Source organism: Colletotrichum lupini, chromosome 3 (genome assembly GCF_023278565.1).
Source record: "Colletotrichum lupini chromosome 3, complete sequence".
NCBI lineage: Eukaryota > Fungi > Ascomycota > Sordariomycetes > Glomerellales > Glomerellaceae > Colletotrichum > Colletotrichum lupini.
This window is the reverse complement of record NC_064676.1, coordinates 3,345,995-3,373,100: the sequence shown is the minus strand read 5'-3', so window position 1 is coordinate 3,373,100 and position 27,106 is coordinate 3,345,995. Positions and strand designations below refer to the sequence as shown.

The window sequence follows — 27,106 nt, the reverse complement described above, 5'->3', positions numbered from 1 at the left end:
AGCAGATGCAATACACTGGCAGCTGATTATCTAGATAAAAGTAATGCTGTTTGCTGCAAGAGGTTGTGTGTGCACTGAGTAAAAATGCATGGGAATCTCAAGAATGGTTAAGACCCAAGTCAAGGAAGGCATGGACTGAACCAAACTGTTGTCCAGACCATTATGCATGCACACTATCTAGTAATTGACATGACCGGGCACAATACACCAATTTCCATCAAGTATTTTGTCTCTAGTGCTGAAAGATGTGTCTCATATCGTGAGGCTCAGTGGTGGAGTGTCCAATCAAGGTGGAAAAGCGACAGAATGCATACAGCCCACAATTTCCAGGTGCACCCCAAATCCAATGCTCAATGACGTTGCGCTTTGTCCTATCTCGGCGTTGATGGAGAGTGTTGTGCCAGCCTCGCCAGGCGAGAACGGTCGCTAAACTAGTCTGCCCAATGGGAAGCTTGGGAGCTGTCAGGGTGCCACCCCACTGTACACCTGTCGTCTGGAAGGAGACATGGTAGCCTTTCGAGCTCAAGCGACACTGGGCTCTTTAAACCCTGTTCACGATCACTGCATGCGACGACTACCGACGCCAGCTTGATTCTCCAAGGCTAGGCAGCGATGCGATACCGTCCTTACAAGACCATAAGAACAGACTGATGTACTCACTCGTTCAATCAACGCCCATTCTCAGCAATCATGGCCCTTGAGCCTGGCTCTGGCCGTCGGTCTGTCTCCCCAGAGAGCTCAGGCCGCGAGTCTCCTCTTCCTCGTCAATGGAGAAACCAGCTCGGAGCTGGTAAGCGATTTGTCTTTGAATTTGGGAAGACTTTATGTATTGATTCAATGTGACAGAGGAAGCACCGACCAAGGACAAGCATTACCGCAAATACGCCTCTGGTGTTGAAAGGGCCCTTACTCTGTTTGAAACGGCCTTACAGGAATGGGCTGACTACATTTCCTTCCTGAATCGCCTCCTCAAGGTAAGAGTCTTTTTCACGATGGCGAACCGATGTCCAAAACGACGAGAGACTGATCGTACTCATCAGGCACTGCAAGCCCGACACCCGTCGGTCACGACCATCCCTTCGAAAGCCATCGTCGCGAAACGCCTGTCGCAATGTCTCAACCCCTCCCTCCCGTCCGGCGTGCACCAAAAAGCACTCGAAGTCTACAGCTACATATTCGCAACCATAGGCACTGATGGACTATCCAAGGATTTACCATTGTACTTCCCTGGCCTGGCGTCGACTCTTTCGTTTGCCTCTCTATCCGTCCGATCCCCCTTTCTCGACATTCTTGAACGCCACTTTTTAGACATAGACCCCCGATCTCTGCGGCCAGCCATGAAATCAGTTGTTCTGGCCCTTTTACCTGGCCTCGAGGACGAAACTAGCGAGGACTTTGAACGAACGTTGCGATTGATGGAGAGCTTCAAGACCGCGATCCGACCCGCAGGCAGCGACGAATTGGATGGACCACATTCATCAGGAGATGACTTTTTCTGGCAATGCTTCTTCTTGGCCTCTATCACAGGATCAAGTCGGAGAGCTGGGGCGCTAGCATACCTTGTGAGGAACCTGCCCAAATTAGGCGAAACCTCTTTACCAGGGAAACCAGGCAAGAATGGCGTCCAGGAAGACGAGCATTCTGCAAAACTCGCACAAATGGTCACCTCTCCAGAACCTGGATTGCTTTTACGTTGCTTTGCTGCTGGGCTTGCAGACGAGCAACTCCTCATTCAGCGAGGATTCCTAGATCTCTTGGTCACCCACCTTCCCTTGCACTCCAAGGTGTTGCAGACGAATGTCAAACCAGGCGACTTGGAGCTTCTTTTGCGTGCGGCGGCTGGTGTTGTCATCCGGAGAGATATGAGTCTCAACCGAAGGCTTTGGGCATGGTTCCTAGGCCCGGACCCTGGACCCGGGGAAAGTGAGAGCGGTATCGAGTCTCCATCTTCCACGGACCATCATAACTCCTACTTTGCGTCTAAGACGAGTTACTTTGAAGATCATGGGCTCCAGCCTTTAACCAGGGCGCTGTTGAGCATGATCAATGTCGACCGCGATTCGAGCCCAGCAGAGAGAGCGAGACCTTACAGAATATGCTTGTCGCTCATGGATCGATGGGAAATTGGCGGGCTGGTAGTTCCTGAGGTTTTCCTTCCGATTGTCAACAGCGTCCGGCAGTACAGAGACCATGCACCCAGCAAAGCTGACTTCAACGAAGTCTTCCGCAGCGCCAGCGTGTTCTTCGATGGCGTCGAGAGCGGTCTGATTTACGGCGAGATTGTCAGTCTCTTAGCGCAGGCTATAGGACCAGGAAACTCTGCAGAAAAAGAACGGCTCGACAAGTTGGATTTGGTCAATTTCATCCTGGCAAACTTCAATGTCCGCGAGGAGGAAATGATCACTATCCATGCGCCTCTTACAGCTCTCTCGATTATCTGCATGCTAGAGGACACGAGAGAAAGACAGCAGAACTCTCCCATAAAGTCGTCGCAAAAGACTGCTGACGAGGCATTGCACATTGCTCTAGCTGTGTTGGACCTTATTCCGGATCGAGCCTTCCCGTCTTCAGATGGCAGCAAGTCCAAGAGGACAATGGAGGCCGGTGTTCTGGCCTCACTTCCTGCCGTCGAACTTTTGAAACGAATCAAGGCATTCTACATCGACGAGCAAGGAAATCTCGATGCCGTCCATGTTCCACTCTCGCCTATCGAGGTTGGAGAATTGCTGTTGCAAAAGTCTGGCTTGCTGGTCTGCGAAGGATTGAAGAACCCCGAAGCAGGGTCCGAACTAGGCGCCAAAGGGAGGATTCTGACCGCCCTAATACTCAAAGTGCCGACTACGTACCAGCTTGACACGACGTCCCTCCTCTCTTGTCTTCACGAGCGTTTGAATCACACAAGCACATTATCTTTCACCTCCTTCAACTCAATTCTGTACCTCTCCGCCCATCTTTACTCTGCAGAGCGCATAGAGGTGCCAAACCTAACCGAACTTGTCACGCCACTCGTCCAACAAGCTTGGGAGTTTCTGTCAGCTTCAGAACCAAAGTACCACGTCGAGACTGTTAGATCATTGTGGCAGCTTCAGACTGCTCTCACATCACATAATCGAGATATAGAGGCTGCCTTGGCCAGCCTCATTATCGAGAATGACGTTCAGGGGTCCTTCGCATCACGTCCCGCCGATGCTGGCCGCAGGTTCAGCGTGCTTTGGTCTCATACGTTGCAGGATTCCAGTGCTGAAAGGCGAGGTTCAAAAACACCCATGACCGAGAAGCCTCCACAGATCCGGCTGGCTGGGTCAGAGAACTACGATGTCATGTTGACGCGACCTCTCTTTCTCATGCTCGATGCCCTTTTGGATGAACGAACCCAGTTGTTCATGACTGTCAAGGGATGGCTGAATAGTTTGGTTGGTATCGATAAGTAGGTTTGCCCGTCTTTAGAGGCATTGACCCAGAGTGTTTACTGACGACGATAGACTCTTCTTGCTTTTCGTGAGGAAGTTTTCTGCGTTAAAATCCCTTAGAGCGAGTAACGAAATTGGATCGGCATCAACTTCGACCAATTCAACGACGTTCACGGCTGAAGACGATCTGGATCTTTGCCTTTACTACCTGAGAACTCTGTCGAATGTTTTCCGATGGGCGCCAGACGTGATCTGGGCTGTTTTGGCTTCTACAACGATTACCGTGGATGGCGGGCATCCGGATGTCGCGCAGATGAGTAAGTAGGAAATCCTGACTGAAGGTACCTGATGCTAACCCGTAACAGCTGGTCATGAAGGTGACATTTCAATGCAAGAGGTATTCATCCACGTTTGTCTACGGTGCATCGCTGGCAACAACGAACCTGCAGACGAAACCATCCGAGTCCGAGCAACTCAACTTCATCGCTATGCCTTGACCGTCATGCACCAAATTCTCCTGAACCCCTACGCGGAACCCCTGGGAAGCCTCCATCTCGAGAATGTTCTCATCGAGCGTCTCCTCCAGTCGCTCGCTGGACCCGACCCCTATGTTCAGGTTCTTCTGCTGGACGTCGTGTTCGATGCACTGAAACTCCGAGACATCATCATTTCCGATGTACCTGCTTCTCCGTCATCAGAGAAGAGAAAGCTGAGTCTTGAACCGAGCAAGAGCCTTAGAGTATCGACACAGTCAGAGGCCAAGCCGACGTCACCGCCTCCCAACTTGCTCAAGTGTCTCCAGGCTGGCTTAAGCTCTCCCAGCAGTCGCAGTGTTCTCGACAGTTGGGTCAGCTTCTTGACGGAATGCTTACCGTTCTACTCCGATACCATCTTCCAGGTTCTCATTCCTCTTGTGGAGACTTTATGTAGACAAGTCTCCAACACTTTCAGTGACTTACAATCCATATTCCGAGATAACGGCAATTCAAAGAAGGATGACCGGAATGCGCCAGAGTCTACACTGATCTCGTTACTCAACGCTTTGGAGCAAGTACTGGCCCGGGCACACGAGCGACTTCTGATTGAAGAGGCCAGAACGCAAGTTGTGAAGGGTCCGGATCAGCAGCCATCGGGATTCTTTGGCACCATGGTATCCGGTGTCTTCACCTCGGATGCCCCACAAGCGCGGAGTGCCACCGCAAATGATAGACTCACGGTGCACCTTGCGTTCGCAGATGCTGTTCGCATTTGCTTCACAATTTGGTCCTGGGGCCAAGGGGGCGATATCAATGCTCAGGACTTGACATCTGTTTCGTCTTTCAACTACACATCTCTTCGAATGAGAAACCGGGCAAGACGACTGCTAGAGCACCTTTTCACAGCAGAGACCTTGGAGTGTCTCGAGACAGTCATCGAAATCTGGCGGGGCTCTATTAATATCACAACACCTGTACCGCAATCCGAAGTATTCAACCTCTTACCAGCGTTGGATGGTTCACGACCAAAGCACACTATCCCTGCCATCTTCAATGCTATTTACAGCAGAACGAACCCCGGGGCATTGGACGCTTCAAGAAAATCAACGTTGACAACATCTCTCCAAGACATTGACCTCGTCACATTCTTGGTTGAATATGCCCGTTCGCTGGAGGACGACGCAATGGACGAGATTTGGCTCGACTGCATGGCGTTCCTGCGTGATCTGCTCACAAATCCTTTCCCACACAGACAGACACTACCAAGTCTGTTGGAGTTCGCGGCTATCCTGGGCGAAAAGGTCGACAACACCAATTTCGGGGAGCAGCGGAAGATGAGACGCGAGCTTGGGGTAAGCATTATTATCTTAACACATGCTATAGAGAACATACTAACAAATAGGACAGGATCTATTCCTCCGGCTCCTAACGGCGATCTTCACAACCAAGCCCCTGACGTTCTCAGATACCGCCCCAAACGACAAGTCAGAAAAGAACCGCGACGGTGTTCGCCGCGCCCCCACGATTGCGCTGGTTAGTGTCCTCGATAGAGCCGAGGATGTGGTCGCAATCTTGGCCTCAATCGTGCCGAACCTTCCCAAGATTTTAGTCGAAACGGACCGTGTGCTGTCCGCAGCCGGTACAATTTCAACAAATGTCATCAATCCAGCCTTCAGAGCGAAGGCATTCCCTGATACTGTGTCCAAGAACACACTTGTCTTACTACAAGAACTGTCCAGGCTACCCAATAACCAAAAGACGTGGAAGAAGGACGTTGGAGACGCGTTCAACGATGCTCGGTTCTTCAGCTCAAGCATTGAGCTCGTCCGAAGCGACTGGTTGCCGTTGCTTAGACAATGGACCGTCAGTGACAAGGAACGTATGCCTGAGCTGCTGACCCGCATGACTCCGCCCACCACGGCCGGCATCGTGTTTGGTGTTGGTGCCACTTCCGCTCGATTGGAGGCAGATCGGAAGACGCAGCTCAACCTTCGTCGCACTGCGTCGCTAGTCCTCGCAGCTACGGAGGACGCATTTGTCACAGAGCTTCCCATCATCACTGACAAAGTAGTGGAGCTTCTCGGCGCCACGGCGACGTCCTCGCCTTCCTCTACAACAAGAGCGGAGATCTTCATGCTTGTCCGCGCACTTGTGCTGAAGACCAGTGCTATCCACCTGGCTATGCTATGGCCGATTATCAACGCCGAACTTCATGCAGCCATCGCGTCTGTCGTGGCTGCCGATCACAGCACCGCATCTGATACCTACAACAACATCTCTATCCTACAAGCCTGCAAGTTGCTAGACCTGCTCATTTGCGTTGCGCCGGATGACTTCCAGCTTCATGAGTGGCTCTTCGTCACGGACACCATTGACGCTGTGTATCGATCCAGCAACTACCAGCCTGTTGCACTTGTCGATGAGCTTGCAGAGGAGCTTGGCACTATGGGTGTCAGCTCTTCGCTGGGTAGCAACCCTGCGGCGCACTTGGCCACGAGCAGCTCCCATAGACGACCACTGCTTGGACCTGGCGGCATCAATGATGAAGTGAGCATTGATAGAAAGGACGAGCTCGTGGGCAAGATCCTACGGCCGTTCTTTGGGCAGCTCAGTATCTACGCTTTCGAGTCGACGTACGCGATGGCGCCACTAGACCGTGAGTTTTGTGTTCAGGGGGTATTGAAGGATTTGTTCGATGAACGTAGCGTTGTCAAGGCGTTGTAAAAGCAGGTTTTGCTTGTGTTAGAGTGTGGCCCTTGGTGAAAGAGCTAGAACAAGAAGAAATGTTCATTACGGTTTTGATTGTGTTGTACTCAACGTTCCCGGTATGAATGCCACCATTGCCTTGCTCGCCCCTTCCATGCAATACTGCACTACTTCAAGCTTCTCCCCCTCCGGGGCTAATTTCGCCACCTGTCTCAGATCACTTGTTCGAGGGAGATACAGCGCATGATCCATGGGTTTGCAGGCCTCGTGCAGGTCGTCCAGATTATACGGTTCCATCTTGCTCAGATCAAACACCTCGGCGGTCCGGTACCCCGGTCCACCCCAAGGCGGCGAAGCAAAGACCACCGTCTCGGCCATGTCCACCCTCAACTCCTCGCTCAGCTCCTCGGGGCTCTCCCTCAGCTTGCGGAGGTAGTCGAAGCAGTCCCCGTGGATCCAGGTGATGTACTCCGCGACCTCGTACAGCTCTGCGTTGTGCTGGGCGCACGCCAGGGTGGCGGCGTCGCGCTCGATGGAGATGACGCGGTCCCAGCGGGCCGAGAGGGCGAAGGCGATGGTGTTGCCGCCGGCGCCACCGAAGATGTCGACGAGGACGCGTTTTGAGGCGTCGGTGTGGTACATTTCGTTTGCGACTTGGTTTGCGACGGGTTCGGGGGTCACGCCGAACCAGGCGCTATCTGTGAGGTAGACGCCCTCGTCGTACCAGGAGAAGAGGGAGTAGCGCTGGGAAAAGTATCTAGATGTTTTGTTAGCTTCTGTTGCGATGCTACCTTTGATCGAAAGGAGAGGGCTTGGCTTACTTTTGAAGATCCCAAGGCACTTCTGCTTTGGACTTGTAGTGATGGCACTCATCCGTTAGGGGGAGTCTGGTGGCCGCCTTCATTTTGGTGGTGATGCATAAGTGTGAGGTAATCCCAGTTCCCTTTGTTAACAGGAAGAATTCTATGGATTAAGAGTCTAGTTGATCAGACCCATCGAGACAATATCACATGTTGAGACTTATAAGAGAAAGTCGCCAAGTGATGGAAAATGAAATGAACGAGGCTGAGGCAACAGGAAGCTAAAAAGTCAGGTCCCACTTGGTGACCCCACTAGTGTGGGAAGAAGCTTGGACCACCTGCAAGGCTGATAGGGGACCTTGGATGACAGCTTGTTCCAAGTAGGAACGAATGGAATGCTCGCAACGACAAACACCGAGTGAATAGCCACCACAGACCTCAATACTTACCGATCTCGAGCTTACATACCGAAATTCCCGTTCTCAACAAACACGACACGACACAAGAAGATAACTCAGCTCGAGCGTCGAGCGCATCACCATGTTCAATGCGCTGAACCGCTTCATGTCCCGCCTGGACGGGCAGCAACCAACCCAGCAGAATAACCAGGGCTCCTTCGGTTTCCAGGTGCTTCGCAACACGAATCTCGAACTCAACGTTGAGCCTTGGTTTGACTTCATCATCGGTATCAATGGCCGGCCCATCGTACGTAATCTTCGTGACCTAGTATACATCCCGTCTCAGACACAAAATACTAACAAGCCGCCCCTCCACACCAGGACAACCCCGACCCAAGCCTCTTCGCCCAAGAAGTCCGCAACTGCGCAGGCGGCTCCGTCTCCCTAGGCCTCTGGTCCGCAAAGGGCCAACGCACTCGCGAGATCCACGCCCTCGTCCCCCACGACACCGCCTCCCTCGGCCTCTCCCTGCAGTGGACCCCCCTCGCCGTCGCCGCCAACATCTGGCACGTCCTCGACGTGGCCGCAAACTCCCCCGCCGACGGCGCGGGCCTCCTCCCCTACGGCGACTACATCCTCGGCAGCCCCGAGGGCGCCCTCCACGGCGAGGGCGGGCTAAGCGAGCTCGTCGAGGACCATATCGGTCGCCCGCTGCGCCTGTACGTGTACAACAACGAGTACGACGTCACGCGCGAGGTGACGATCCAGCCGACGCGCGAGTGGGGTGGCGAAGGCGCGCTCGGGTGCGTGCTAGGCTACGGTGCGCTGCACAGGTTACCTGCGCCGCTGAACGAGCCCGTCGACGCGCCGGGCGAGATGATGTTCGACGCTGGCGGGGAGAAGGCCGACCCGGCCGCCGCGCTGTACGGGAACGCGGGCCCCGTAGGCGAGGTGCAGCAGAATCTTTTCTCGCCCGCCACGCCTGGTCTCGGCGCACCTCCTCCTCCTCCGACAGGGGGTGACTTCTTGGTCCCCGCGCAAATGATGGACGCGGGTGCCGCGGCGCCGCCGCCTCCTGCGGGCACGGCGACGACGAGGAAGAAGAAGGAGAGGCATCACGGCGGGAACAATAACTTTATGGACGACTACTTCAAGGAGGAGGAGAAGAAGAGCAGGGAGGCGGATAATGCGCCCAGCGGGAGGGGTACCCCTGTTGCGCCGCCTCCGAAGATGGGGGGACCGCCGCCGCCGCCTAGAGCTGGTTCGACAGGACCACCGAGGGATCAGCCTGCGGCCGAGGGTGCTGAGTGATAGAGAAGGGGTTGGGAAGCTGAGGCTGGTGGGTGGGTGTCAGGATTATAGATCTCGAAGTTTGGAGTACTGTGATGATGATTCCCAGAATTGCACTCTTTTTTTTCTTCTCTGACATCTACCGTGCTGTGATGCAACGCCTGCTCAAATAATGTACATTGCTTTGTTCGTTCCGCATGCTCATGCGATTGTGATATTGTTGCGTTGATGCTTCATCACCAATTGGTCTATCCACCCTATTTCGAACCTCAGTCTTTGGCCTTGAGGACGGACACCCCCTTTTCTTGTCCTGACTGAAGATAAAAAAACTTGTCTCCTGTTCCTTTCATCTGGTACGTGCTCTTAGTTTATGAAGTTGACGCAGAAGAAGTGCAGAATCAGACTGCACGCGACGTAGTCGGCAAAAGCTCTGTCATTGTAGTGTTAGTCTCTGTAGTCGTTGACTTCCGTTCGTGGTTTTTTGCGACTGAGGAGAGGGAGAAGGAAACTGGCATACCTCTCAGGTGATACGGAGGGGAAGTCGGACTTGTTGGCCTCGGTGGTCTGGATGCGCAAGGATGCTAGACGACTAAAGTTAGCCATTGTCAAGTGTGCTACTACGATTTTGTCTTACCAGTGAGGACGAATTGGCCGACGGTGGCAGAGAAACCGGAGAGGAAGGCGTTGAAGGGCTATTTCGCATCATGACGTTAGCAATTGTTCTTCCGTAGGTTTCCATATGATAATCCACCAAGGTTCCTTCCTCAAGCCATAACTGTACAAATAATCCCCATCTGTGATTTCCAAGAGGCAAGAAGCCTCCAACCAATTGAGAGGGTAAAATATATGAAAAGACATACGTAGTTTCCAGCAACCACGCAGTACAAGAACTGCAGCGCGCCAACAACGACCAAGAAGGCCATGAAGACGTCAATCAGCTTGGTGCGCTGCGGCGTGCTCTTGACGTAGTGGTTGTAAATGTTGGCCAGGACCTGGTCCCAGTTCTGGGCGCCGCTGCCGCTGCCGGTGCTCTTGGGGGTCATGGTGATGGGTACGGCCTTGGGCTGCGAGGTCATCGTGCCCGGGATCGCGGCGGCGGCGGTCGGTCCCGCGGGCGAGGTGGGCGGCTCGGGGTGGTGGACTGCGGGAGCGGCAGTAGCAGGTGCTGCTTTTTGGGAGGAGGCGGTTCGCTTGGGCGCCATTATTGGGGATTTTGATCGTCGAAATCGGGGGGGATGGGAGGGGGGAGTTTGGCGGTACTTTGAGAGGAAATTCGGGGTTCGGGTGGGTGGTGAACCGAAGAGTTGAGGAAATGTCTCCTTCCAGATTGTCTCGATTGCTGCGTACGTACTGCGGTCACCAGTACAATTGAGAGCTGGGGGGGGGAGCTCTGGAGGACACGAAAGCTTGAAGCCACAGGCCGTCAGGTGATAGATGTGGCTGGTGTGGCCTTGTACCCATGAGCAAGAGCGTTGCCAAGCCACGAATCTGGGGTAGCAGTCCAGTGGTGGTCCCTGACGACTCCCGCTGCGGCGTGCCCCTGGGAAATGTCGTGATTAGTCAGGGTCCCGTCGATGGATGAGATCATCCAGCAGCTTTCCCAGAAGCTGTTCCTTTTTTGAGTGGGTAGGAGGCCGAAGCTTTGACTTCCCGAGGCACCGAAGCAAGCAAACAACGGAACTTCCTCACCTCTGCTCACCAAGGAACTATCTTACTAATTCTCACTTCAATTCATCTCAATCGCAATCCGACATCGATTGAATTTGTATTCCCAGTAATTTCTCACCAACAAATCACTCCAAAATGGTACGATGACTTGTCTCCTTTGCATAAGAACATAAAGCTAACAAAAGACAACATACGCAGTCCTCTGACCTCTCCGTCCCCTCCTTCGCCCTGGCCGTATTGACGGCCGGAGGCGGCATCGCCGGCTATGCCCGGACAAAGTCCGTCCCGTCCATCGTCGCCGGAGTTAGCGTCGGTCTTCTCTGTACGCATAATTCCACCGCGCCATCATCCCCTTTCCTACATCTCTCAACGATCCCCCTCCATCCGCTTCACAGCATCCATCCCCTGCCCCGCGTTGTCGCATAAGTAGCTTCAGTAGGTTGGCAACATGAGTGAGCTAACCCGAACTTACGCAGACGGCCTCGGCGGCTACCGCATCCAGAACCGCGAGCCCTACGGCGTCGAGCTGAGTCTGCTCGCCTCGGCGGTCCTCGGTGGCTCCGCCATCCCCCGCGCCATCCGCCTCCGCAAGCCCGTGCCGATCCTCCTCAGTGTGCTGTCTGTCTTTGGTCTCTTCACCTTTGGCAACGAGTTCCGTCGCACCTTGTGAAGGGAACGAGTGTTTGGGAGGAGTTGTAGGATTGTTGAAGGATGAGAAGAGTATGGGTGTTGTTTTGTAGGAATATAAATTATCCAAGAATTTTGCCGTATTTCTTTTTTGTCTCTGCTGACGTGAGAACATCGATCGAGTATAATCTATGGTACAATCTCTTGCTCCCTCATAGGATGCCCCAAACCATTAGATCGCTCATGTTATTTTTAGTATTCCGTCCCGACCCAGATGCCGTCGCCAAAAATCAATGTAGTTGCGAGTGTTCGTAGTATAATACAATTCGTGTTTTTTCCCCCTTGTTACCGACCTGTCCACCGGTCGTCTAGGTCAGAAAAACGATTCGGTCGTTTGTCGGTCGTCTGCTTCTGTGATTTGGCTCCGCAGTCTAATCGAGACCGAGCGACTTGTTGAGCTCCTTTATCCGGTTCTCGCGCTCCTCCCTCTTGGCCCTCGCAGCAGCCCGGTTGGCCTCGGTGCGCCTTGCGCGCGCGCCGCGGAGGCACTCGCTGACCTTGTCCTTTGCGTCGTTGCAGCCACCGAGGGACTTGAACATGAAGCCCTTTGCGTGGCACTCTTCGAGGGCGACCATGATGTCTTCGCACTCTGTTTCGCAGGAGGAAAGCGGTTAGTATGGATGCTTCTCGTGGTTGGTACGATATCCAGGGGGTAAAGGGGGGAGCATGTGGCAATGCGACGGGGGTTGAATGACCCAAAGGCGAGAGGGAGGAGGAGTGGCGCGGATGGAAATCATGACGGATGCATATGTTGGTGACTTACCGAAGTTGTCCTTGGTGTGCAGGTGAGGATGCATTTTTGATTCGGCTTCGTGGGTTGTTTACGGAATTGAGAAAGGTCAAGTCAAGGGAAGGGTTGTCAAACTGTCGTGGGAGGAAGAGTTTGTTCGTCGTCGGTGTTTGCTTTGTGATCACGATTGTAGATGCGCCAGAGGAAATTCCCGGTGAGTTTCCTACCTATGCGATAGAAGATTGGGAATTGGCCTGCTAGGGATTGGATAAGACCACTTCGGTTCGGTGGGGCAGCAGACGGCGCGCCGGGCTTTGTGCATTTTCGGGGTGGTCTCAGTCAGTCAGTCACCGGAGAGAGCGCGGCAAAAGCTCGGGCCACATCGAATACCCTTCTAGAACTTCCATCCCACAGTTGGTCACTGCTCGCGCACGGTGGTGGAGGGGAGGGTCGATTACCTCAGGCTTGTCCGTTCGCTCCCTCACTGTGAGATTCATAGCCTTGCATTGTACTTACCTTACTTTATTCGACGAGGTCTCATCAACCCCGGCCATCCATCTCTCACAGACTTGACTTCACGATGGCGGCCCAAGTGAGCCAGAAGAAGCAGCAAGGTTAGTTGACTCACTCACCATTCCTCGACCGCCGAGGGGGGAAAGGAGATGTTACTCTTGGAAGAATAACCCCGCCATGGTTTTCATTGCTAACCTGCTTTTTCCTAGACCTGCAAACGCAGTATGGCGTCTACAAGAACACCCTGCAACAGATTGCGCAAAAGATTGGCGATGTAGAGCAAGAAGCCGAAGAACACAAGTGCGTCTTTCTCTTCCTATTCCGAGTCTTCCTTATCTTCACTTCATCTTATTCCCTCACGGCGCCTTCGCAATATTGAGAGACAGAGAAAGGCCGTCACCCATGCCCTGGATGAGATCGTGAACCCTGCGTCGTCCAAGGAAAGGGGTGGTATAGGCACATGATGGATTTTCTCTCCCTTTCTCGTTCTCAAACCGGAACTCACTCCGGCATGGCCCTCCACCAACTGTTCGCCCTCATCACACCGCTCTTCACTCTTCATTCCTTCAGAAACTCAAATGACGAACCCTTGATGAACCCCCCCCCCCCTCCCGCCTTCCCCCTCGTTCCCTCTCTCCCCGGCACACCGCTTCCCATGGAAAATGAACTATTCTTATTCTAACCTTGACTCGTTTTACACAGGCTCGTCCTAGAGACCCTGCAACCGCTATCCGAGGACCGGAAGTGCTTCCGCCTCATCAACGGGGTCCTCATGGAGCAGACGGTCAAGGACGTCATGCCCGCCCTGACGACCAACTCGGAAGGTCTGAAGAAGGTCCTGGAGGACCTCGTCAAGCAGTACAAGGCTAAACAGGACGAGCTGGAGAAGTGGAAGGTTCGTGTTGGATGCAAGAGACGTTGCTCCTTTTACTTCCCCCCTACTATGAGGTCACTGGGTTGTAAACGATTACTGACGAATGTGGAATTATAGAAGAAGAACAATGTTCAGGTTGTCCAGAACTGAGATTTAGGAACATTGGGTTTGGATCACCATAATTTTGGTCTGCGACGTTGACTTCGATAGTCTTTGTGCAACAGACTGATGACGACGGCCTTTCGGTCTGCTCGGTGCACATAGATCGACGGAACGGGTGATTTGGACGGGGAACAAAAGACAGCTTTTTCGTCGTGTGTTCTTGGTCAGGCGTTCTAGTTGCGGCCTCTACTGAGAAGAGCACAAGGGACAGCAAAATCGTTATGCGAACATCAAAGGCGTCCAAAATGAGGCGGCATCGAATATACCCATGGGTTGATGCTACGATGAGGGGAGGAAGCCAACCCAGCAATACATCTCAGCCTCAGGAAAATAGAGACATGAAGACCACGCAGTGGCAGCAATGCGTTGTTCGACGTCGTAGACTTGTGAGACATTCAGAAGCAATAGAGATAACGGCGGTAACCGCGTTTCAGTGCCCAACAAGATCGTACTTGCAAAGGTCGTCAGACTGGCAGACCACTGAGAAAAGATCATTGGCACATCTGGCGATTCAAGATGGCTGGCTGAGATCGACCCAACTGGCGAGGCGTGCTTACTGGCTGCCTGTCATGCGGCCTAGTGACGAAAAGGTGTGCTGCGTGTGGCCTCTGACAACCTGACGGCCGTTCGCTCGCGTCTGAAAGCCTCCTTTTTCCGGGGCTACGAGACCAATGCCTACCTATTAGCTCACATCGTTTCTTTCGAAAGAATGACGCTAAACACTTGAAATTTGTCTGCCACTCGGGAGAGAAGGCACCGCGGAGCGGAGGCGGACCGGCCCATGGTGACCGGCGACAGGTCGGAGCCTGGCCAGACGTCAGAAGCTGTACCGCGTGTGCGTATATGGAGCCTATCTGTCTAATGGGCAGAGGGCGGTCATCCGATTCGTAAAGTGCCAAGTGATGAAACGTGAGGTCTGCGGTGATCGACTGATGTTCCCGTTCTGAGGGTTCTTACAGCCGTGATATCATGCTTGGTCGAGCTAATGCCCAACGAGCGGCACGATTTGGCCCTGATCCGTGGTCAGCCGCGGGCTAAGTAGATGCGGGAGGCAACCAGTGGTCTAGATCCGCCTCGCTCTTCCATGGAGTTTCCTCATAGTCGCATGCATCCTGTAGGTACAAGTACGAAATCGCATTCAGTAAGTGGGTTGGCAACATCATGGACTACCAAATACGGACATGGTCGCGGACACAAGCAGTGGGTTATTGACGACCGCCTGGACCTAGTAATGCATGGCCGTACCCAGGCCTCGGATGATGTCGAGGAATGTTCATATTGAGTTGTAGACAGGGCGCAGGACTTGACAATCGAAATTGACACAGCGACGACATTGCCCGATTCCCCGATGCTGGCGTCGGGCAGTTAAACAGCTTGATGGCTCACGCAGAGAGACCAGACCGGTACCCCTCGGCGCTGCTGTAAGAGACCAGGGTCGACACAAAATGTGGCTCTGAGTTGTCACCAGCTCTGGGGTGAGAAGCAGTGCAGCCAACACATGCAACCCTTTCGCCTGTGACATGAAATCACCCGCAACGGCGAGGGAAGGCCGAAGTGCGAACGGATGCTGATACGGTATACATACTGCGTACCCCTCTCGCCATGATGAGTGGGAAAAGGAGGGGTAGGAACCGCATCATCCGGACTAGGGTCGTGGAAAACAAGAGTGGAAGGTCAGCGCATCACTGCATCGCAGGAGTTTTTGGTGGTCGTCCTTCATTTTTGTTGCGGCAGGCATCGTCCAATCCGAGCCCAATCCAAATAAAGGGTTATTGGCTCCCGACAGAGCAGAGGAGCCCAACTTCGATGAGGGTGACTGGCTGAGTTGGCGGTTGTCTGTTGCAGCGCTGCATGCAGGGTCGGGCGTACTGTAAGGCGATGGGCCGCCGATTGGTGACCGGCGCCTCCTTGAGACAGATTGGAAGAATTTCTCCGCGACTTTCTTCCTCCTAAAGGTGGTAGTTGAGTCGCACGTCTGGCTGGTGTACCCAGGGCAACCAACGTCAACCGGGCTCTCTCTCGTCTCTTGCGAAGCGAAAGAAACATCATTGGACGTCATGTTGCGCAGCCTTGTTTGCGTGTATCTCAAACGGCCCATTCAAGAGGCCCCTCTTCAGTTATCGCGCCCGAAGAGGAAAGTAGCTGTACGAGCCAACCAAGGTGCACGTTTCGGCCCAAGCGGTCGTCATCCAGGGCGCTTGCTTTGGCTGCCGTCAGCCTTCTCGTGCCTGACACGGTCTGGTTGGGGGCGATGTTGAGAAAGACAGCTGACAGGTTCGACGGCTTGTTTACTCCAGACGGTGCCATTGTCAAATCAGCCGGCGCCCTCGCCCTCCCACTCGGTCTTGTCGCAACGGATGAGCTACCCAAACTGCCACAAGTCGCACGGTCGATGAATCCACATCGGTATAAGTAACTATCGTATTGCGCCAGCTGCATCTTTCTTTTGATGACACCTGTTGAGGGCGATGGGCATGGGCCCGCGCGATAGAGCTTACCGATGCTCTTGAGCGGACGTCTTTGGTTTCCCCACCTCAAGATCAAAGGTATCATCAGCAGACTTGCAAGAACAGAAGCTCACATCATACTTCCGTCCCGTTATGTCGGTTGTGCTTCATGCACCCGCTTGGCGTCCGCCATGGGCCGGTGGAAGGCAAGGTAGCTGTGCTTGCTACCCTCCTCTGAGCTTAGTGAAGTGGCTTTGCGCAGCCCATCCGTACACCGCTCATATACGGGAGGACGGGCAGGATGACCAGCGTCCGTGTTGATACAGCATGAATGCATGCAATGACACATCAAATTTTGCTAGGCAGGAGTATCGGAAGGGATGGGAGAGGTAAGTATGAGCTGCCTTTCTTGTACCTTTCGTCGATCCCGTGGTGGTGCTGGCAGACGACGGATTCTTAGCTTCCGGAGGGTAGTTTTGATCTTTGATCTCGGATGCCTCGTGGTCTGACGGGGGGTTTTGCAGGGTCGAAGATGTCGTCAGACTGACAGACGCCCAAACTGACATCCGAGCGCGTGAGCTCGGTAAACCGTAAATAAAATGGAGTATGCGAAAAGCAGTCGCAGCTTCCAGGTTCGCAGCGCATCCCCTCAGCCGCGTGGTGTTAGGGAAGAGGATCAGATGGATGGGGGATCCAGGTACCGCGCTAAACCTTGGAGGACGACATGGAGCTGACAGGTACTTGCAAAGGTGGTGTTGAACGAATATATCTCAGAAGTACTCATCACGTTATCGATAAAACGGCTGGTGGGCAGCGCGACTTTGAGGGACTTTGGCCTTGTTATTGTGTTTAATGCGCCGGCCTCTTGTTGACCGCACCTTCATTGCCCACTTTCCCTCCATTTCTCCCTTCTGCACCAACCCCACGTTCTTGCAGCCATCAACAAGTACAGGTGTATCCTCCATTCAAGGCGCATTGTTAGGGTCTACTGCGACCTCGATCAAACAACTCAGACACCCCAAATTCATGTAAGGAAAAGAATTCTACAACCCCTTGTCGACGGCACTTGCTGGCCCCTCTCCCATGTTTCCCCCCAACCACACACACCACACGCACACACAACCACACACAACGCGCGCGTTGAGTGCTTAGGTCCTTCACTGCTCGGCCTCTTCCCACTCCTCTCACGCCCCGTTTCCCGTCCCTCTCTCTCACTCTCCGTCCTGTTCGGGTCAAGCGAAGCTTTTCTCTGACGCGCTTTTGCAGCTGTTACCTTTTGATTCCCCTATCACGGCTCTCCCGTCCGGTCGACCGGTGTGTAACCATAGGTCGACTCTTTGCGCGCCCAAAGCTCCGCCAAAAGTCTCAACGACACGCGAAAATCCGTACTGTACCAGCAACGGACCGGCTGCCCACGCGCCTCTTCGACGCAGCGCTCCGCACCTCCGCCCCGAAAAGCTCACACAAGTACCTTACCTCTCTTCGCCTTGGGGATACCTGATTCGACCCAACTTCACCCACCCCCATCGCGACTCGCAAACCCCATCTACCTTCCGCCTTACAGGTCAAACCCGCGCCGAGCTTCGAGCACCAACCCGGAGGACTGCGCATATCCACAGCTGCAGCAGGGCGATCGAGAAACGTCTTTGCCAGTTCGACGCTACCCTCTCCTTGGACTAGACGTTGGCCATTCCTGTGGGACCCGCAAACGCAGCCACCCTCATCCCGCTTTTTTTCAAGTCTCTGTCGCCAAACTCAACTCGGGCAAGGCAGCATACAGGCCACCCCAGGAAGATCCGTCATAGCCTGAAGTCAAGACAGGGCCTGCCAGGGGATCGCGAGTAAAAGTAATCCTGTCCAGGACAGGATTGACGCACACTTTCTGCAGCTAAGCCGCCAGACTTGCAAGCCCTACGGACCTGCAACGTGTCAGGGAACACATCATCCTAAGCCCGTCGTGTGTGCGAGCTGCAAGAGCCCAAGCAAATTACAAGAACGCCAGCAGCCGCTGCAGGTAGCCAAATATGTCGGACTCCCCCCAATCTCCTCCCAAGGATGTCGACCAAGGTGTACAATCACCGGAAGAGGAACAAATGAACGAGGCTCAAGACCCACAGTCCGGTGGACTCACCTATGAGTTCGAGGTCAAGGAGCAGGACCGCTGGTTGCCCATAGCCAATGGTAAGCCACATCCCCTTCCCCAACGAAATCAAGAAGCCGGCGACGACTACGACGACGACGATGCTTGACCTGAGGCTTTGTGTTTGCTTGCGGTTGCTATGACTATGGTCTGTGAACTGGATTGGCCGGTCTGCTTGCTTGCTCTCCGCTTCCACTCGCTGTTCTTTGACGTTGGTTGCGAAATAGTCAACCAAAACATCACCAAAGACGGCAGCGCAGGGCTAGAAGGGATCAATGTCTCACGAATCGTCACCAAAGTCGCCAGAAATAACAGGTGCTTCCGGCGGTGAGAAGTACGATGAACTTGACGCTAATATACGAAACTTTGCTCCAGTCGCCCGCATCATGAAGAATGCGCTCCCTGAAAACGCAAAGATCGCCAAGGAAGCGAAAGAATGCATGCAGGAATGCGTCAGCGAGTTCATCTCGTTCATCACGAGTGAGGGTAAGTGCAATTCCTAACCGCTGCTCTCCCCGAGTTTAGGGGCAACGAGACTGAAGAGATATCTGACCTATCACAGCCTCGGAGAAGTGTCATCAGGAGAAGAGAAAGACGGTTAACGGAGAAGACATTCTATTCGCCATGACTTCTTTGGGGTTCGAGAATTACGCAGAGGCCCTCAAGATCTACCTCTCGAAATACAGAGAAGTATGTATAGTCTATATTTCGGCTCAGAACTCTGCCGTCATCAACTTCTAAACAGGACTAATGAGCTCAACTGACGATTCCAGCAGCAATCCCAGTCCAACAGGGGAGAAACCTCCCACCGTCCAGGCAGCAGTGGCTACGGCGCCAACCCGCCAACCGGAGCAGGAAGTTTCCAAGCCGAGCCACAAAACAGCGTCCTCGGAGGCCAGCAAGGAGATGGCACCGCCGACGCTCAGGGCTACATGTACGGCGCGCAGACAGGGTACAATGGTACCGGCGGTGCCGACGGCTACCAGTAATGTGATTCACACCTGAGACGGCTGGATAGTGTTTTGAAAGGGCGATTTTATCTTTTTTTTTCCCCATCTCGACATATATGTACTAGTTGCGACTTGACGGCGACCAAGCCCGACGAATGAAGGACGCCTGGACATTTGTTCAAGTCTGTATAAGTACGGAGGCAGGGGGTCTCAGACTACCTGGCCATGGATGGAAACGGGGCACATGGTTGTATATGAGGGCCTCAGGAGTCAGTTATGGGAAGGGGAGCGGAACGGTTAACCCAAAAGTGTGGAGTGGAGGGGGTTCGTCTTTTCTTTGACTCAATTGTCTATTTGATAGATTCCCCCCAATGGCGTTGCGATTCAGTAAGCCATGCTCAACCAATCAGTGGTTTTGAAGCATCGGCAGAGAGCAGTTCAGCAAGCATCGAAGCTTTTGGAAACGGACCCGGGCCGTATCTCCAAAGCACTGGTAGCTACAGCACTTCAGATAGCTTGTTATTCCACTTCCGTCGCGCAAACGAACGAGGCACATGGGCTCCATTGTCATCTAATGTTTGATCTTGTGCAGCGCGGTCAGGCTATAGCTGCTGGCTGCCTTGATCATCCAACTTCTTCATACCGTGAGGTGTGTAAAGTAGGCATCCAAGGTATGTTGAAATAGATATCCAATTAGAAGCTCAAAGGACGTCGTCATAGGCTTCAAGGTTCCCCAGTATCTTGGCCGCCACTTAGATTCCACCAAGCTCCCGTCATTGTTCCATTACCGAGAGTGCACGGTCCAGACGAATTCCAGGGGTCTTGAGTGCTCTGAAAGACTGAGCCTGGGGGCAGCCCACCAGCCCAAGTCCATGTTGAACGAGGCACGTGCGCAGCCCCTCCAGTCTCAAAATTTTCCCCCCTTCGCAGCCAAACAGAACGGCGGGCAGCCCACTCGACGAAAAAAAGCGTCGGCGGCAGCTCACGCCGAACTAGAAACTTTACCAGGCAACCACCCGCCACCGTACCACGAAATAATTTCGGTCGGCCGACATAACAACGTCCAGAAACCAACACGTTCTTTCGAGGACATTAATTCGAAACGATTCCACATTGTCGCAAGAGAGCGAGACATGCATAACGACTTTCCCTGCAGATCCTCGCGCCACACGGTGACCCTTCAATGAGAATTGCCAACCGCCGACCACTGTGAAGATCTGACCTCGAGCCTGAGCCGCCGGAAGAAAGAGAGGGAAGACGAAGGCGAGAGCACAGAGCCTCGGCCACCACAAACAACCCATTCTCATGCGTCCTTTCACCCCCATCTCCAGACACCGGTCTGGTCCACCACCGAGAACGGCGACGCCCATAAAAAGCATCTTGCGTCAAACGACAGTCCTCGGCCGGAGGAAAGCTGACGAAATCGAGTTCGATGACCCGCCCTCGAGCCCGACAAAGAGGCGGAAAGTCCTCATCAACGAAATGAAAAACCGCGTCTTCGAGTTTGGCAGTCGCTCAATGGACGAGGTCAACTCGGAAGTGAGGAAGGCACTGGAGGAGCACCTCATGGGCGAGGACGAGGACTACGACATGCTCAAGGAGATTTTCGCCAACGACAAGCAGCGATACCTGCCACCCGTCGCCGGAGAAGATGAGGATACGCTCAAGCCCCAAGAGCTCAAGGGCTACGTTCTGGCGCTGACCAGCTGCGTGCCGCTGCTGAAGAACAAGGCTTGCAATGGCCTCGTGAAGACTGTCTTGCAGGTCTCGTGGTTGGGCCGCGACGAGGACTTCTTCAAGGTGTACATCCAGTTCCTGGCCGCTCTCGTCAGCGCCCAGGGATCCTATCTGACGCATGTCTTGTCCATGATCGTCGAAAAGTTCTCTCACTCTAGACAGTCAGAGTGGAGCGTCGCCGATTTTCCCACCGTCAGCCGAGCAACGATGCGCGAAAGGCTACACACCGGCCTTCAGTACATTCTTCAAATGTTCCCCGCCGCCACACCTGTTCTCCGCGGCCTCCTCGAAACCAAGTTTCCCTTTGATGACGACCCGAAAAAAATGTTGGTTGCCTACGTCAACAACCTTCTGAGGTTGAAGGAATATGCGGGAGATTTGGACCTCGAAATTGTCGACGTGCTGCTGTCACGACTGGTTAAGATTGATGTCCAGATGCAGACGGATCTCGACGACCTCGACGACGACCTTACGGCATCAGTTGCCTACGCGCTCAGCAAGTCATTGGATACCGGCTCATGGGAGGGCGATGAGGAGGCTTCGGACGAGGACAGCGATGACGAGTCCGTTGACAGCGATGATTCCGACTTTGATGACAACGAAGAAAAGATTCGCGTGGTCAAGGGCAACGTTGAAAAGCTGGATGCTATCCTCGATACGCTGTTTGCCCACTACACACCCCTCTTCGAAAATCCCGATTCGGATCAAGCATGGGAGCGATATGCCTTGCTCGTTCAATCATTTGGAAAAATCGTGCTGCCAACGTACAAGTCCCGTCATACCCAGTTCCTCCTTTTCCACTTTGGCCAAATGTCAGCTCGCCTGCGCGACACCTTTGTCGGCAGTTTGATGCACATTTTTGGTTCGCAAAACCGACCGAGCTTTGTTCGTCAAGCAGCGGCAACATACCTTGCCGGATTCATGGCGCGAGGCGCCCACGTGCCGTCTGACTTGGTGCGCACAGTCTTTGCGCTGTTGCTCAAGCAGATGCAAATCTACCGCCTCAAGCACGACGCGGACGCCCGAGGACCAGATCTGAGAAGACATCAGATCTACTACGCACAAGTACAGGCCGCGCTGTACATGTTCTGCTTCCGCTGGCGCGACTTGATCGTGTCCACACCAGAATTTGTCGACCCAGAGGACCCCGCATCGTATCTTGGTCACGAGCTGGAATGGATGCAAGGGATGAGAGAAGAGCTCTCTGCCAGCGTATACTGCAAGATGAATCCTCTCAAGATCTGCGCACCGGCTATTGTCGAGGAGTTTGCGACACTATCACACAAGCTCGGTCTCATGTACATCTTCCCGCGTGTCGAGGAGAACAAGCGGATCAGACTGTCACAGTTTGTATCAGACACCTACGGCACAGGCGGCGCACTCCGAGATACGGGCTCGGGAGCGCAAGACGAGGAAGCATACCAGCTTGACCCCTATTTCCCGTTCGACCCTTACCAGCTGCCCGTGAGCAAGCGGTGGGTCCAGAACGATTACGTGCACTACCAGGCTATCCCGGGTCTTAATATGACGGCCGACAGTGACAGCGAAGACGACGACGAGGAGAACGTTCCGGAGACAGACGTTGAGGAAGACACTGCTACCGCCAGCGAGGACGAAGACGACGACTGAAGCGGGTTCCGTGAGAGAGGCGGGGCAGATCAAATGCATTCATACGGCGTTGGGTGGTCACAAAAAAGTAAAAGCGAATTTGGGCCAATTTGGCATTGATTACATGATTCCCGCAAGGCGTTTGGGGGTGAAGGAGACGACGAAGAGATTTGAGATGTTGGAAAGTGGTGGAAAGATTTCTGGAAGCAGACCATGTAGAAGATGTTGATGCAGCAAAACTTCTGAACCGCTCTACGAATAGTGGATGTGAGAAAGATGAGAAAGAGATACCTAGCTTTCGTCAACCCGCAACAAGGTCGCTGCCAGTATAATGAAAACCAAATCATTGTCAAGACTTGTTTCTCAGCGCTTCAGCTTTTCAGCCGCTACCATTCCTTTCGTTTTTCGCTGCCCTCCCTCATCAGTGACAAATCGTTGCACCAATTTGAATCTAATTTAAAAAGACGCAAAGGGATGGATGGATGTGCAGTACCTTAGTAAGATCTTATCAAGGTAACTCAAATTCTTAGATTCTTTCGAGATTGCAGATGAGGTGACACTGCCTCTCTCCCCCACGGTAAAATGGTACGGTGTTAGGCGCCAGGCACGTGAGGTGATCGGCCACTTGTCCCTCAATTGGATAAGCGCCGTCCCTCACCTCGCTTCCCTCTCCCCTCAGGCCTGTCGGTTGGGTCCCTTGGCATGCCACTGTGCCGCCCGGCAGACGGACGAACAAGCCCCAGAATCCCTGAGAATCCCTGGGAGGAGGGGCGGTTTCCTGTGCTGTGTAGGTAGGTAGTGCTGTACTCCGTACGCTGCGGCGCTCTGGCGGTCCCTGCCAACAGCGAGGAAGTTTAGCTGGCTCTGACACTCTCTTTATCTCCATTCCCTGGGCCCTTTTTTCCTGCTCTTGCGGAGGTGCGCTGATGGAGAGGAGGAGAATGAGGGTCTCCTCTCCCCCCCGAAGGCGGGCAGAAGAAAAGAAAAAGGCGCCCATGGGAATTTGGAATTCGCCCATCTTTAAGGCGGACGAAATCCCCTCACGGGCTGCCCCTTCCCAAAGTTTCGAAACTCCGCTCCGAACCGGTGGGAACATTTCCACCTAATTATCTGCAAACGAGAGAGGGAAAAAACGTGACGACACTTTTTTTGGTGAGCGATCGATCAATCGGAAGTCATCGACGCCAAACGTCACCCCGCTCATCTCACCTCTCATCTCATCACTCAACTCACCTCACGCACTCACTCACTCACATCTCACCAATCCACCAAAGAACGCCGACCGACACCACACACCTCCCATCGTCGGCGGTGAAGTTGCAGCGCCCAGCTCATCTCAATTGCAATTCTTCACGGCGTGTCGCGGTAATGGCGGACAATCAGGTGCGGCTGCAGCACGAGGCCTCGGTGAGGGCGGGGGAGGGGCAGCACCTCAGCCAACACCAAGGCCAGCAGCAGCAACGGCAGCAATATGACAGGTCAACGAGCGGCGACAGTCGAGCCGGCTTCGAGGAGTACTGGAGAGAAGAGAAGGAGAGCGAAAGGGCCGGGAGGGTGCAGTTCGTGAACGAGGGGCCGCCTTACCATCATCAATCGTCGTCGTCGCCGTTGGATCACCAATCGCAGCAGGTGTCGGGAGGAGGAGATCAGGAACTGCAGGGTTCTCGTGAGTAATTTGTGTTGTTTTCTTCATCCTGATGATGTTCGGTTTTGTAAAATTTTGTGTGTTGCAAAGTTGCGATGACAAGTGTCAGGAGTTGTCTTTCCCTTCATCCCGTCTTATCTTTGATTCCACATGCGCTCGTCCCATTTCTTATTTTTATTTTCCTATTCTCCTCCCGCCCGTTTTTGATTCACATATCCACCTCCCTTTCTCGGCCTTCATGATTCCACACACCTTCGTTGCTTGTTTTTTGATACTCCATACCTGTCCTTCCCTGTAACATCGTGGCCCGCCCGTTCGCCCGCCCGTCCCCGTCCCCGATCGACGAGTGCACCGCCAGGGTCCTGGTGAATCGCATCCATCATGTTGGTGGTTTCAGTGACCTTGTGTGGAACCGGTCACCTTCCCCATAATCAATGTCCATGGATGTCTCAGAGAGAAATACATGGGGATGAAGGGGACCAGAAGCCGACAATCCATGATCCAGAAGTGGTGGATGGTTGGATGGGAATAGGGATGGGGATGGGCTTTGTGAGTTATGCTATGTCAACCCCATGCCGGATTCCTCATGATTCCTCATCATCATGCTACCCACATCACACCCGAACCCTCTTGTGGCGTTAGACCCCTTCCCGCCGCTAAGAAGTCCGAAGTTGGTGTGGTGGATTGGGGGGATCCGCGAACCGACCACAACCGCTGCTTGCTTGCTTGCTTGCTCGGCCTGCCCTACCAAACTAGCCATGCCCATGGGCCATTACCCAATGAACCACGTTTCCCATGTTGGTTTCTGGAAAAGCCGCACGAGCAATGCCGGGGGATGAGAGCTGGTGTCCTGGCATCTCTCCTTCCCGACTTGATTCCAACGTCTCCCGGCTCGACGGTTGCCCGATGCGGCACACACCGCTGGTCATGGACCCCCGCGAATCACGTCTAGACGAGGCTTGGCTCCTGGAATCATCCATTCCCTGTTCGGAGACTATCCTACCCGTACCTTAACCACCCTCACTTCACTTACATCCACACCTGTACCCATCTACGAAATACCCATGCCACCTTTACGATCATCTACATTCCCAGATTCCTCATGTCTACGTCCAAGCTCCCGCCTTGGCTCCCATTCTCATATGCTTATATACTCTTTCCCTCCCTATTTCTTTCTCCCACGTGGGAAACCCATCACTTGAGAAAAACCATGCAACTCCAGACCAGACTAGAGAACTAATATAGTCCAACCCCCAACTCCAGCAGAATCAACAACACCCGGCCTCACGTCCGCAGAAAAGGCCAAAGAGAAGGCCAAGCTTCGCCGCCAGCAGGTCCGCAAGGCCCAGGTCCAGCACCGCACCCGCAAGGCCAACTACATCAAGCAGCTCGAGCTCGACGTCTGCAAGTTTAGGGATATGATCGCCGCCGCCGAGAAGGAGGTCCTCGGCTTCCGCCTCGAGAACGAGAACATGAGGGGCGCCCTCACCGCAAGAGGATTCGCGGTACCTCCTGAAGGCGCAAAGGGCGAGAGCGTCGTCGTCAGCGAAGTGCGGATCTGCGGGTCGCAGGAGCCCGTGGCGGTGCCGGAAGAAGTGTCGATGGCGCCGGCGGTGGTCCAGCAGCAACAGCAGCAGCAGCAATTACCTGCCGCCCCGGCACAACGACAACTTTCCCAGCAGTCAGAGGACCAACAAGCACAGTACTCGGCGGCTGCTCCCCCGGGCGAAGAATCCCAGGTGGTGGCATATCAACCTCAGACGCTGGACTACGACCCGTACCCGCCGGTCGACCTCTTTGCGGACGTCAACATGGGCGAGGTCACAGTCACGATGCGCAAGGACGACGCCCTCGGCACGCCGTGCTTCCAGATCTCGTCGCCGTCGGCCGCGATCACATATACCCAGTCCCAGCCGCCGTCAGCAGATCAGCTGTCTGCGGAACAGGAGCTCATTGCCATCAACCTCATTCTCGCGTATGTTGCCACAAAAGCCATCCTCCCCCCTCCAGCAATCGTCGTCGCTGTAATTTTACTAACTAACCTCTCTTTACACACAGCATGGAACACATCTGCTGGAACCACTTCCACCCCCGCCAATTCCCAGCCCACGGCGACACCTGCAAGGCCGCCTCGGGCCACACAATGATGGCCTCGACCCTCTGCATGTCCTCCGCCCCCGCCCGCGTCTACCGCACCATCCGCCGCGGCGAGGCCTCCGCCGTCTCGCACACATGGCAAGCCGACACCGGCGCGGGATCCTCTCTATCTCTGAAGTCCCTGCTGGCCCTCGCCAAGACGCTGAACCCGGGCGACATCGAGCTCACACCCGTGCAGGCGTGGTTCGAGCTCGCGGCGCGGTACGGGGCCGCGGCGCTGATGCGCGGAAACGTGATTGAGGCGCTCAAGAGGGAGTTTAGCGGGGTGGTGGATTGTATTCACTTTGGGGCCATCATTGAGCGGGATGCGTTTGAGAGTGTGGTGGCGAGGGTTATGGAGCGGGTGGGCGTTCCGGAGCTGGAGTGGGAGATGGATGTTGACGAGGGGGCTGGTGTGCATGCTGGGGGTATGGTGTATGGTGCGCAGCAGATTACGGCTTGAAGGTGAGGGTTGAGAGGAGGCATTCACCCCCGTGACCTGGCATTTTGACTGCGGGAGTGGGAAGGCTTTCTTGAGAGTGCTGCGAGGTGTGGATTGCATATCGTCTACTGCGCCGAGGCGACTGATGAATTTACGACGGTTTCACGACTTTTACAAAAGGGAGAGAAGGGGATTTAGGCCGCATATTTTGCATCTCTAGACTGAAGACAGATCATGGACGAGATACATATCAACTGCACAGAGAACCATGGTCCCCTAGAAAGCAG

General features: G+C 54.1%; 11 protein-coding genes across 11 annotated transcripts; 8 read left to right on the top strand and 3 right to left on the bottom strand.

Moving 5' to 3' along the window:
- Positions 1-690: 690 nt before the first annotated feature.
- Positions 691-6,610, top strand: CLUP02_05798 (uncharacterized protein; the record flags this gene model as incomplete). Its single annotated transcript, XM_049284803.1, has 6 exons — positions 691-790; positions 847-974; positions 1,041-3,427; positions 3,483-3,727; positions 3,776-5,238; positions 5,294-6,610. 6 exons carry the CDS (start codon positions 691-693, stop codon positions 6,608-6,610), a joined length of 5,640 nt encoding a protein of 1,879 aa, XP_049141946.1.
- Positions 6,611-6,676: 66 nt separating this feature from the next.
- CLUP02_05797 (RNA cap guanine-N2 methyltransferase) lies at positions 6,677-7,496 on the bottom strand (the record flags this gene model as incomplete). Its single annotated transcript, XM_049284802.1, has 2 exons — positions 6,677-7,349; positions 7,414-7,496. The coding sequence occupies 2 exons, from the start codon at positions 7,494-7,496 to the stop codon at positions 6,677-6,679; spliced, it is 756 nt and encodes a 251-aa protein (XP_049141945.1).
- A 436-nt stretch (positions 7,497-7,932) lies between these two features.
- On the top strand, positions 7,933-9,101 carry CLUP02_05796 (GRASP55/65 family protein; the record flags this gene model as incomplete). Its single annotated transcript, XM_049284801.1, has 2 exons — positions 7,933-8,097; positions 8,172-9,101. 2 exons carry the CDS (start codon positions 7,933-7,935, stop codon positions 9,099-9,101), a joined length of 1,095 nt encoding a protein of 364 aa, XP_049141944.1.
- A 342-nt stretch (positions 9,102-9,443) lies between these two features.
- Positions 9,444-10,282, bottom strand: CLUP02_05795 (DAD family protein; the record flags this gene model as incomplete). The annotated part of the gene is made up of 4 exons (XM_049284800.1): positions 9,444-9,510; positions 9,598-9,661; positions 9,715-9,772; positions 9,941-10,282. 4 exons carry the CDS (start codon positions 10,280-10,282, stop codon positions 9,444-9,446), a joined length of 531 nt encoding a protein of 176 aa, XP_049141943.1.
- Positions 10,283-10,883: 601 nt separating this feature from the next.
- Positions 10,884-11,418, top strand: CLUP02_05794 (uncharacterized protein; the record flags this gene model as incomplete). The annotated part of the gene is made up of 3 exons (XM_049284799.1): positions 10,884-10,886; positions 10,947-11,070; positions 11,225-11,418. The coding sequence occupies 3 exons, from the start codon at positions 10,884-10,886 to the stop codon at positions 11,416-11,418; spliced, it is 321 nt and encodes a 106-aa protein (XP_049141942.1).
- Positions 11,419-11,806: 388 nt separating this feature from the next.
- On the bottom strand, positions 11,807-12,232 carry CLUP02_05793 (uncharacterized protein; the record flags this gene model as incomplete). Its single annotated transcript, XM_049284798.1, has 2 exons — positions 11,807-12,024; positions 12,199-12,232. 2 exons carry the CDS (start codon positions 12,230-12,232, stop codon positions 11,807-11,809), a joined length of 252 nt encoding a protein of 83 aa, XP_049141941.1.
- Positions 12,233-12,745: 513 nt separating this feature from the next.
- On the top strand, positions 12,746-13,734 carry CLUP02_05792 (prefoldin subunit; the record flags this gene model as incomplete). The annotated part of the gene is made up of 4 exons (XM_049284797.1): positions 12,746-12,779; positions 12,888-12,978; positions 13,381-13,577; positions 13,670-13,734. 4 exons carry the CDS (start codon positions 12,746-12,748, stop codon positions 13,732-13,734), a joined length of 387 nt encoding a protein of 128 aa, XP_049141940.1.
- A 4,451-nt stretch (positions 13,735-18,185) lies between these two features.
- On the top strand, positions 18,186-19,290 carry CLUP02_05791 (histone-like transcription factor and archaeal histone; the record flags this gene model as incomplete). Its single annotated transcript, XM_049284796.1, has 4 exons — positions 18,186-18,342; positions 18,677-18,787; positions 18,864-18,991; positions 19,078-19,290. The coding sequence occupies 4 exons, from the start codon at positions 18,186-18,188 to the stop codon at positions 19,288-19,290; spliced, it is 609 nt and encodes a 202-aa protein (XP_049141939.1).
- Positions 19,291-20,556: 1,266 nt separating this feature from the next.
- On the top strand, positions 20,557-22,617 carry CLUP02_05790 (RNA polymerase I specific transcription initiation factor RRN3; the record flags this gene model as incomplete). The annotated part of the gene is made up of 1 exon (XM_049284795.1): positions 20,557-22,617. One exon carries the CDS (start codon positions 20,557-20,559, stop codon positions 22,615-22,617), a length of 2,061 nt encoding a protein of 686 aa, XP_049141938.1.
- A 1,347-nt stretch (positions 22,618-23,964) lies between these two features.
- Positions 23,965-24,385, top strand: CLUP02_05789 (uncharacterized protein; the record flags this gene model as incomplete). Its single annotated transcript, XM_049284794.1, has 2 exons — positions 23,965-24,262; positions 24,351-24,385. The coding sequence occupies 2 exons, from the start codon at positions 23,965-23,967 to the stop codon at positions 24,383-24,385; spliced, it is 333 nt and encodes a 110-aa protein (XP_049141937.1).
- A 1,274-nt stretch (positions 24,386-25,659) lies between these two features.
- On the top strand, positions 25,660-26,840 carry CLUP02_05788 (uncharacterized protein; the record flags this gene model as incomplete). Its single annotated transcript, XM_049284793.1, has 2 exons — positions 25,660-26,216; positions 26,300-26,840. The coding sequence occupies 2 exons, from the start codon at positions 25,660-25,662 to the stop codon at positions 26,838-26,840; spliced, it is 1,098 nt and encodes a 365-aa protein (XP_049141936.1).
- Between the last annotated feature and the right edge of the window lie 266 nt (positions 26,841-27,106).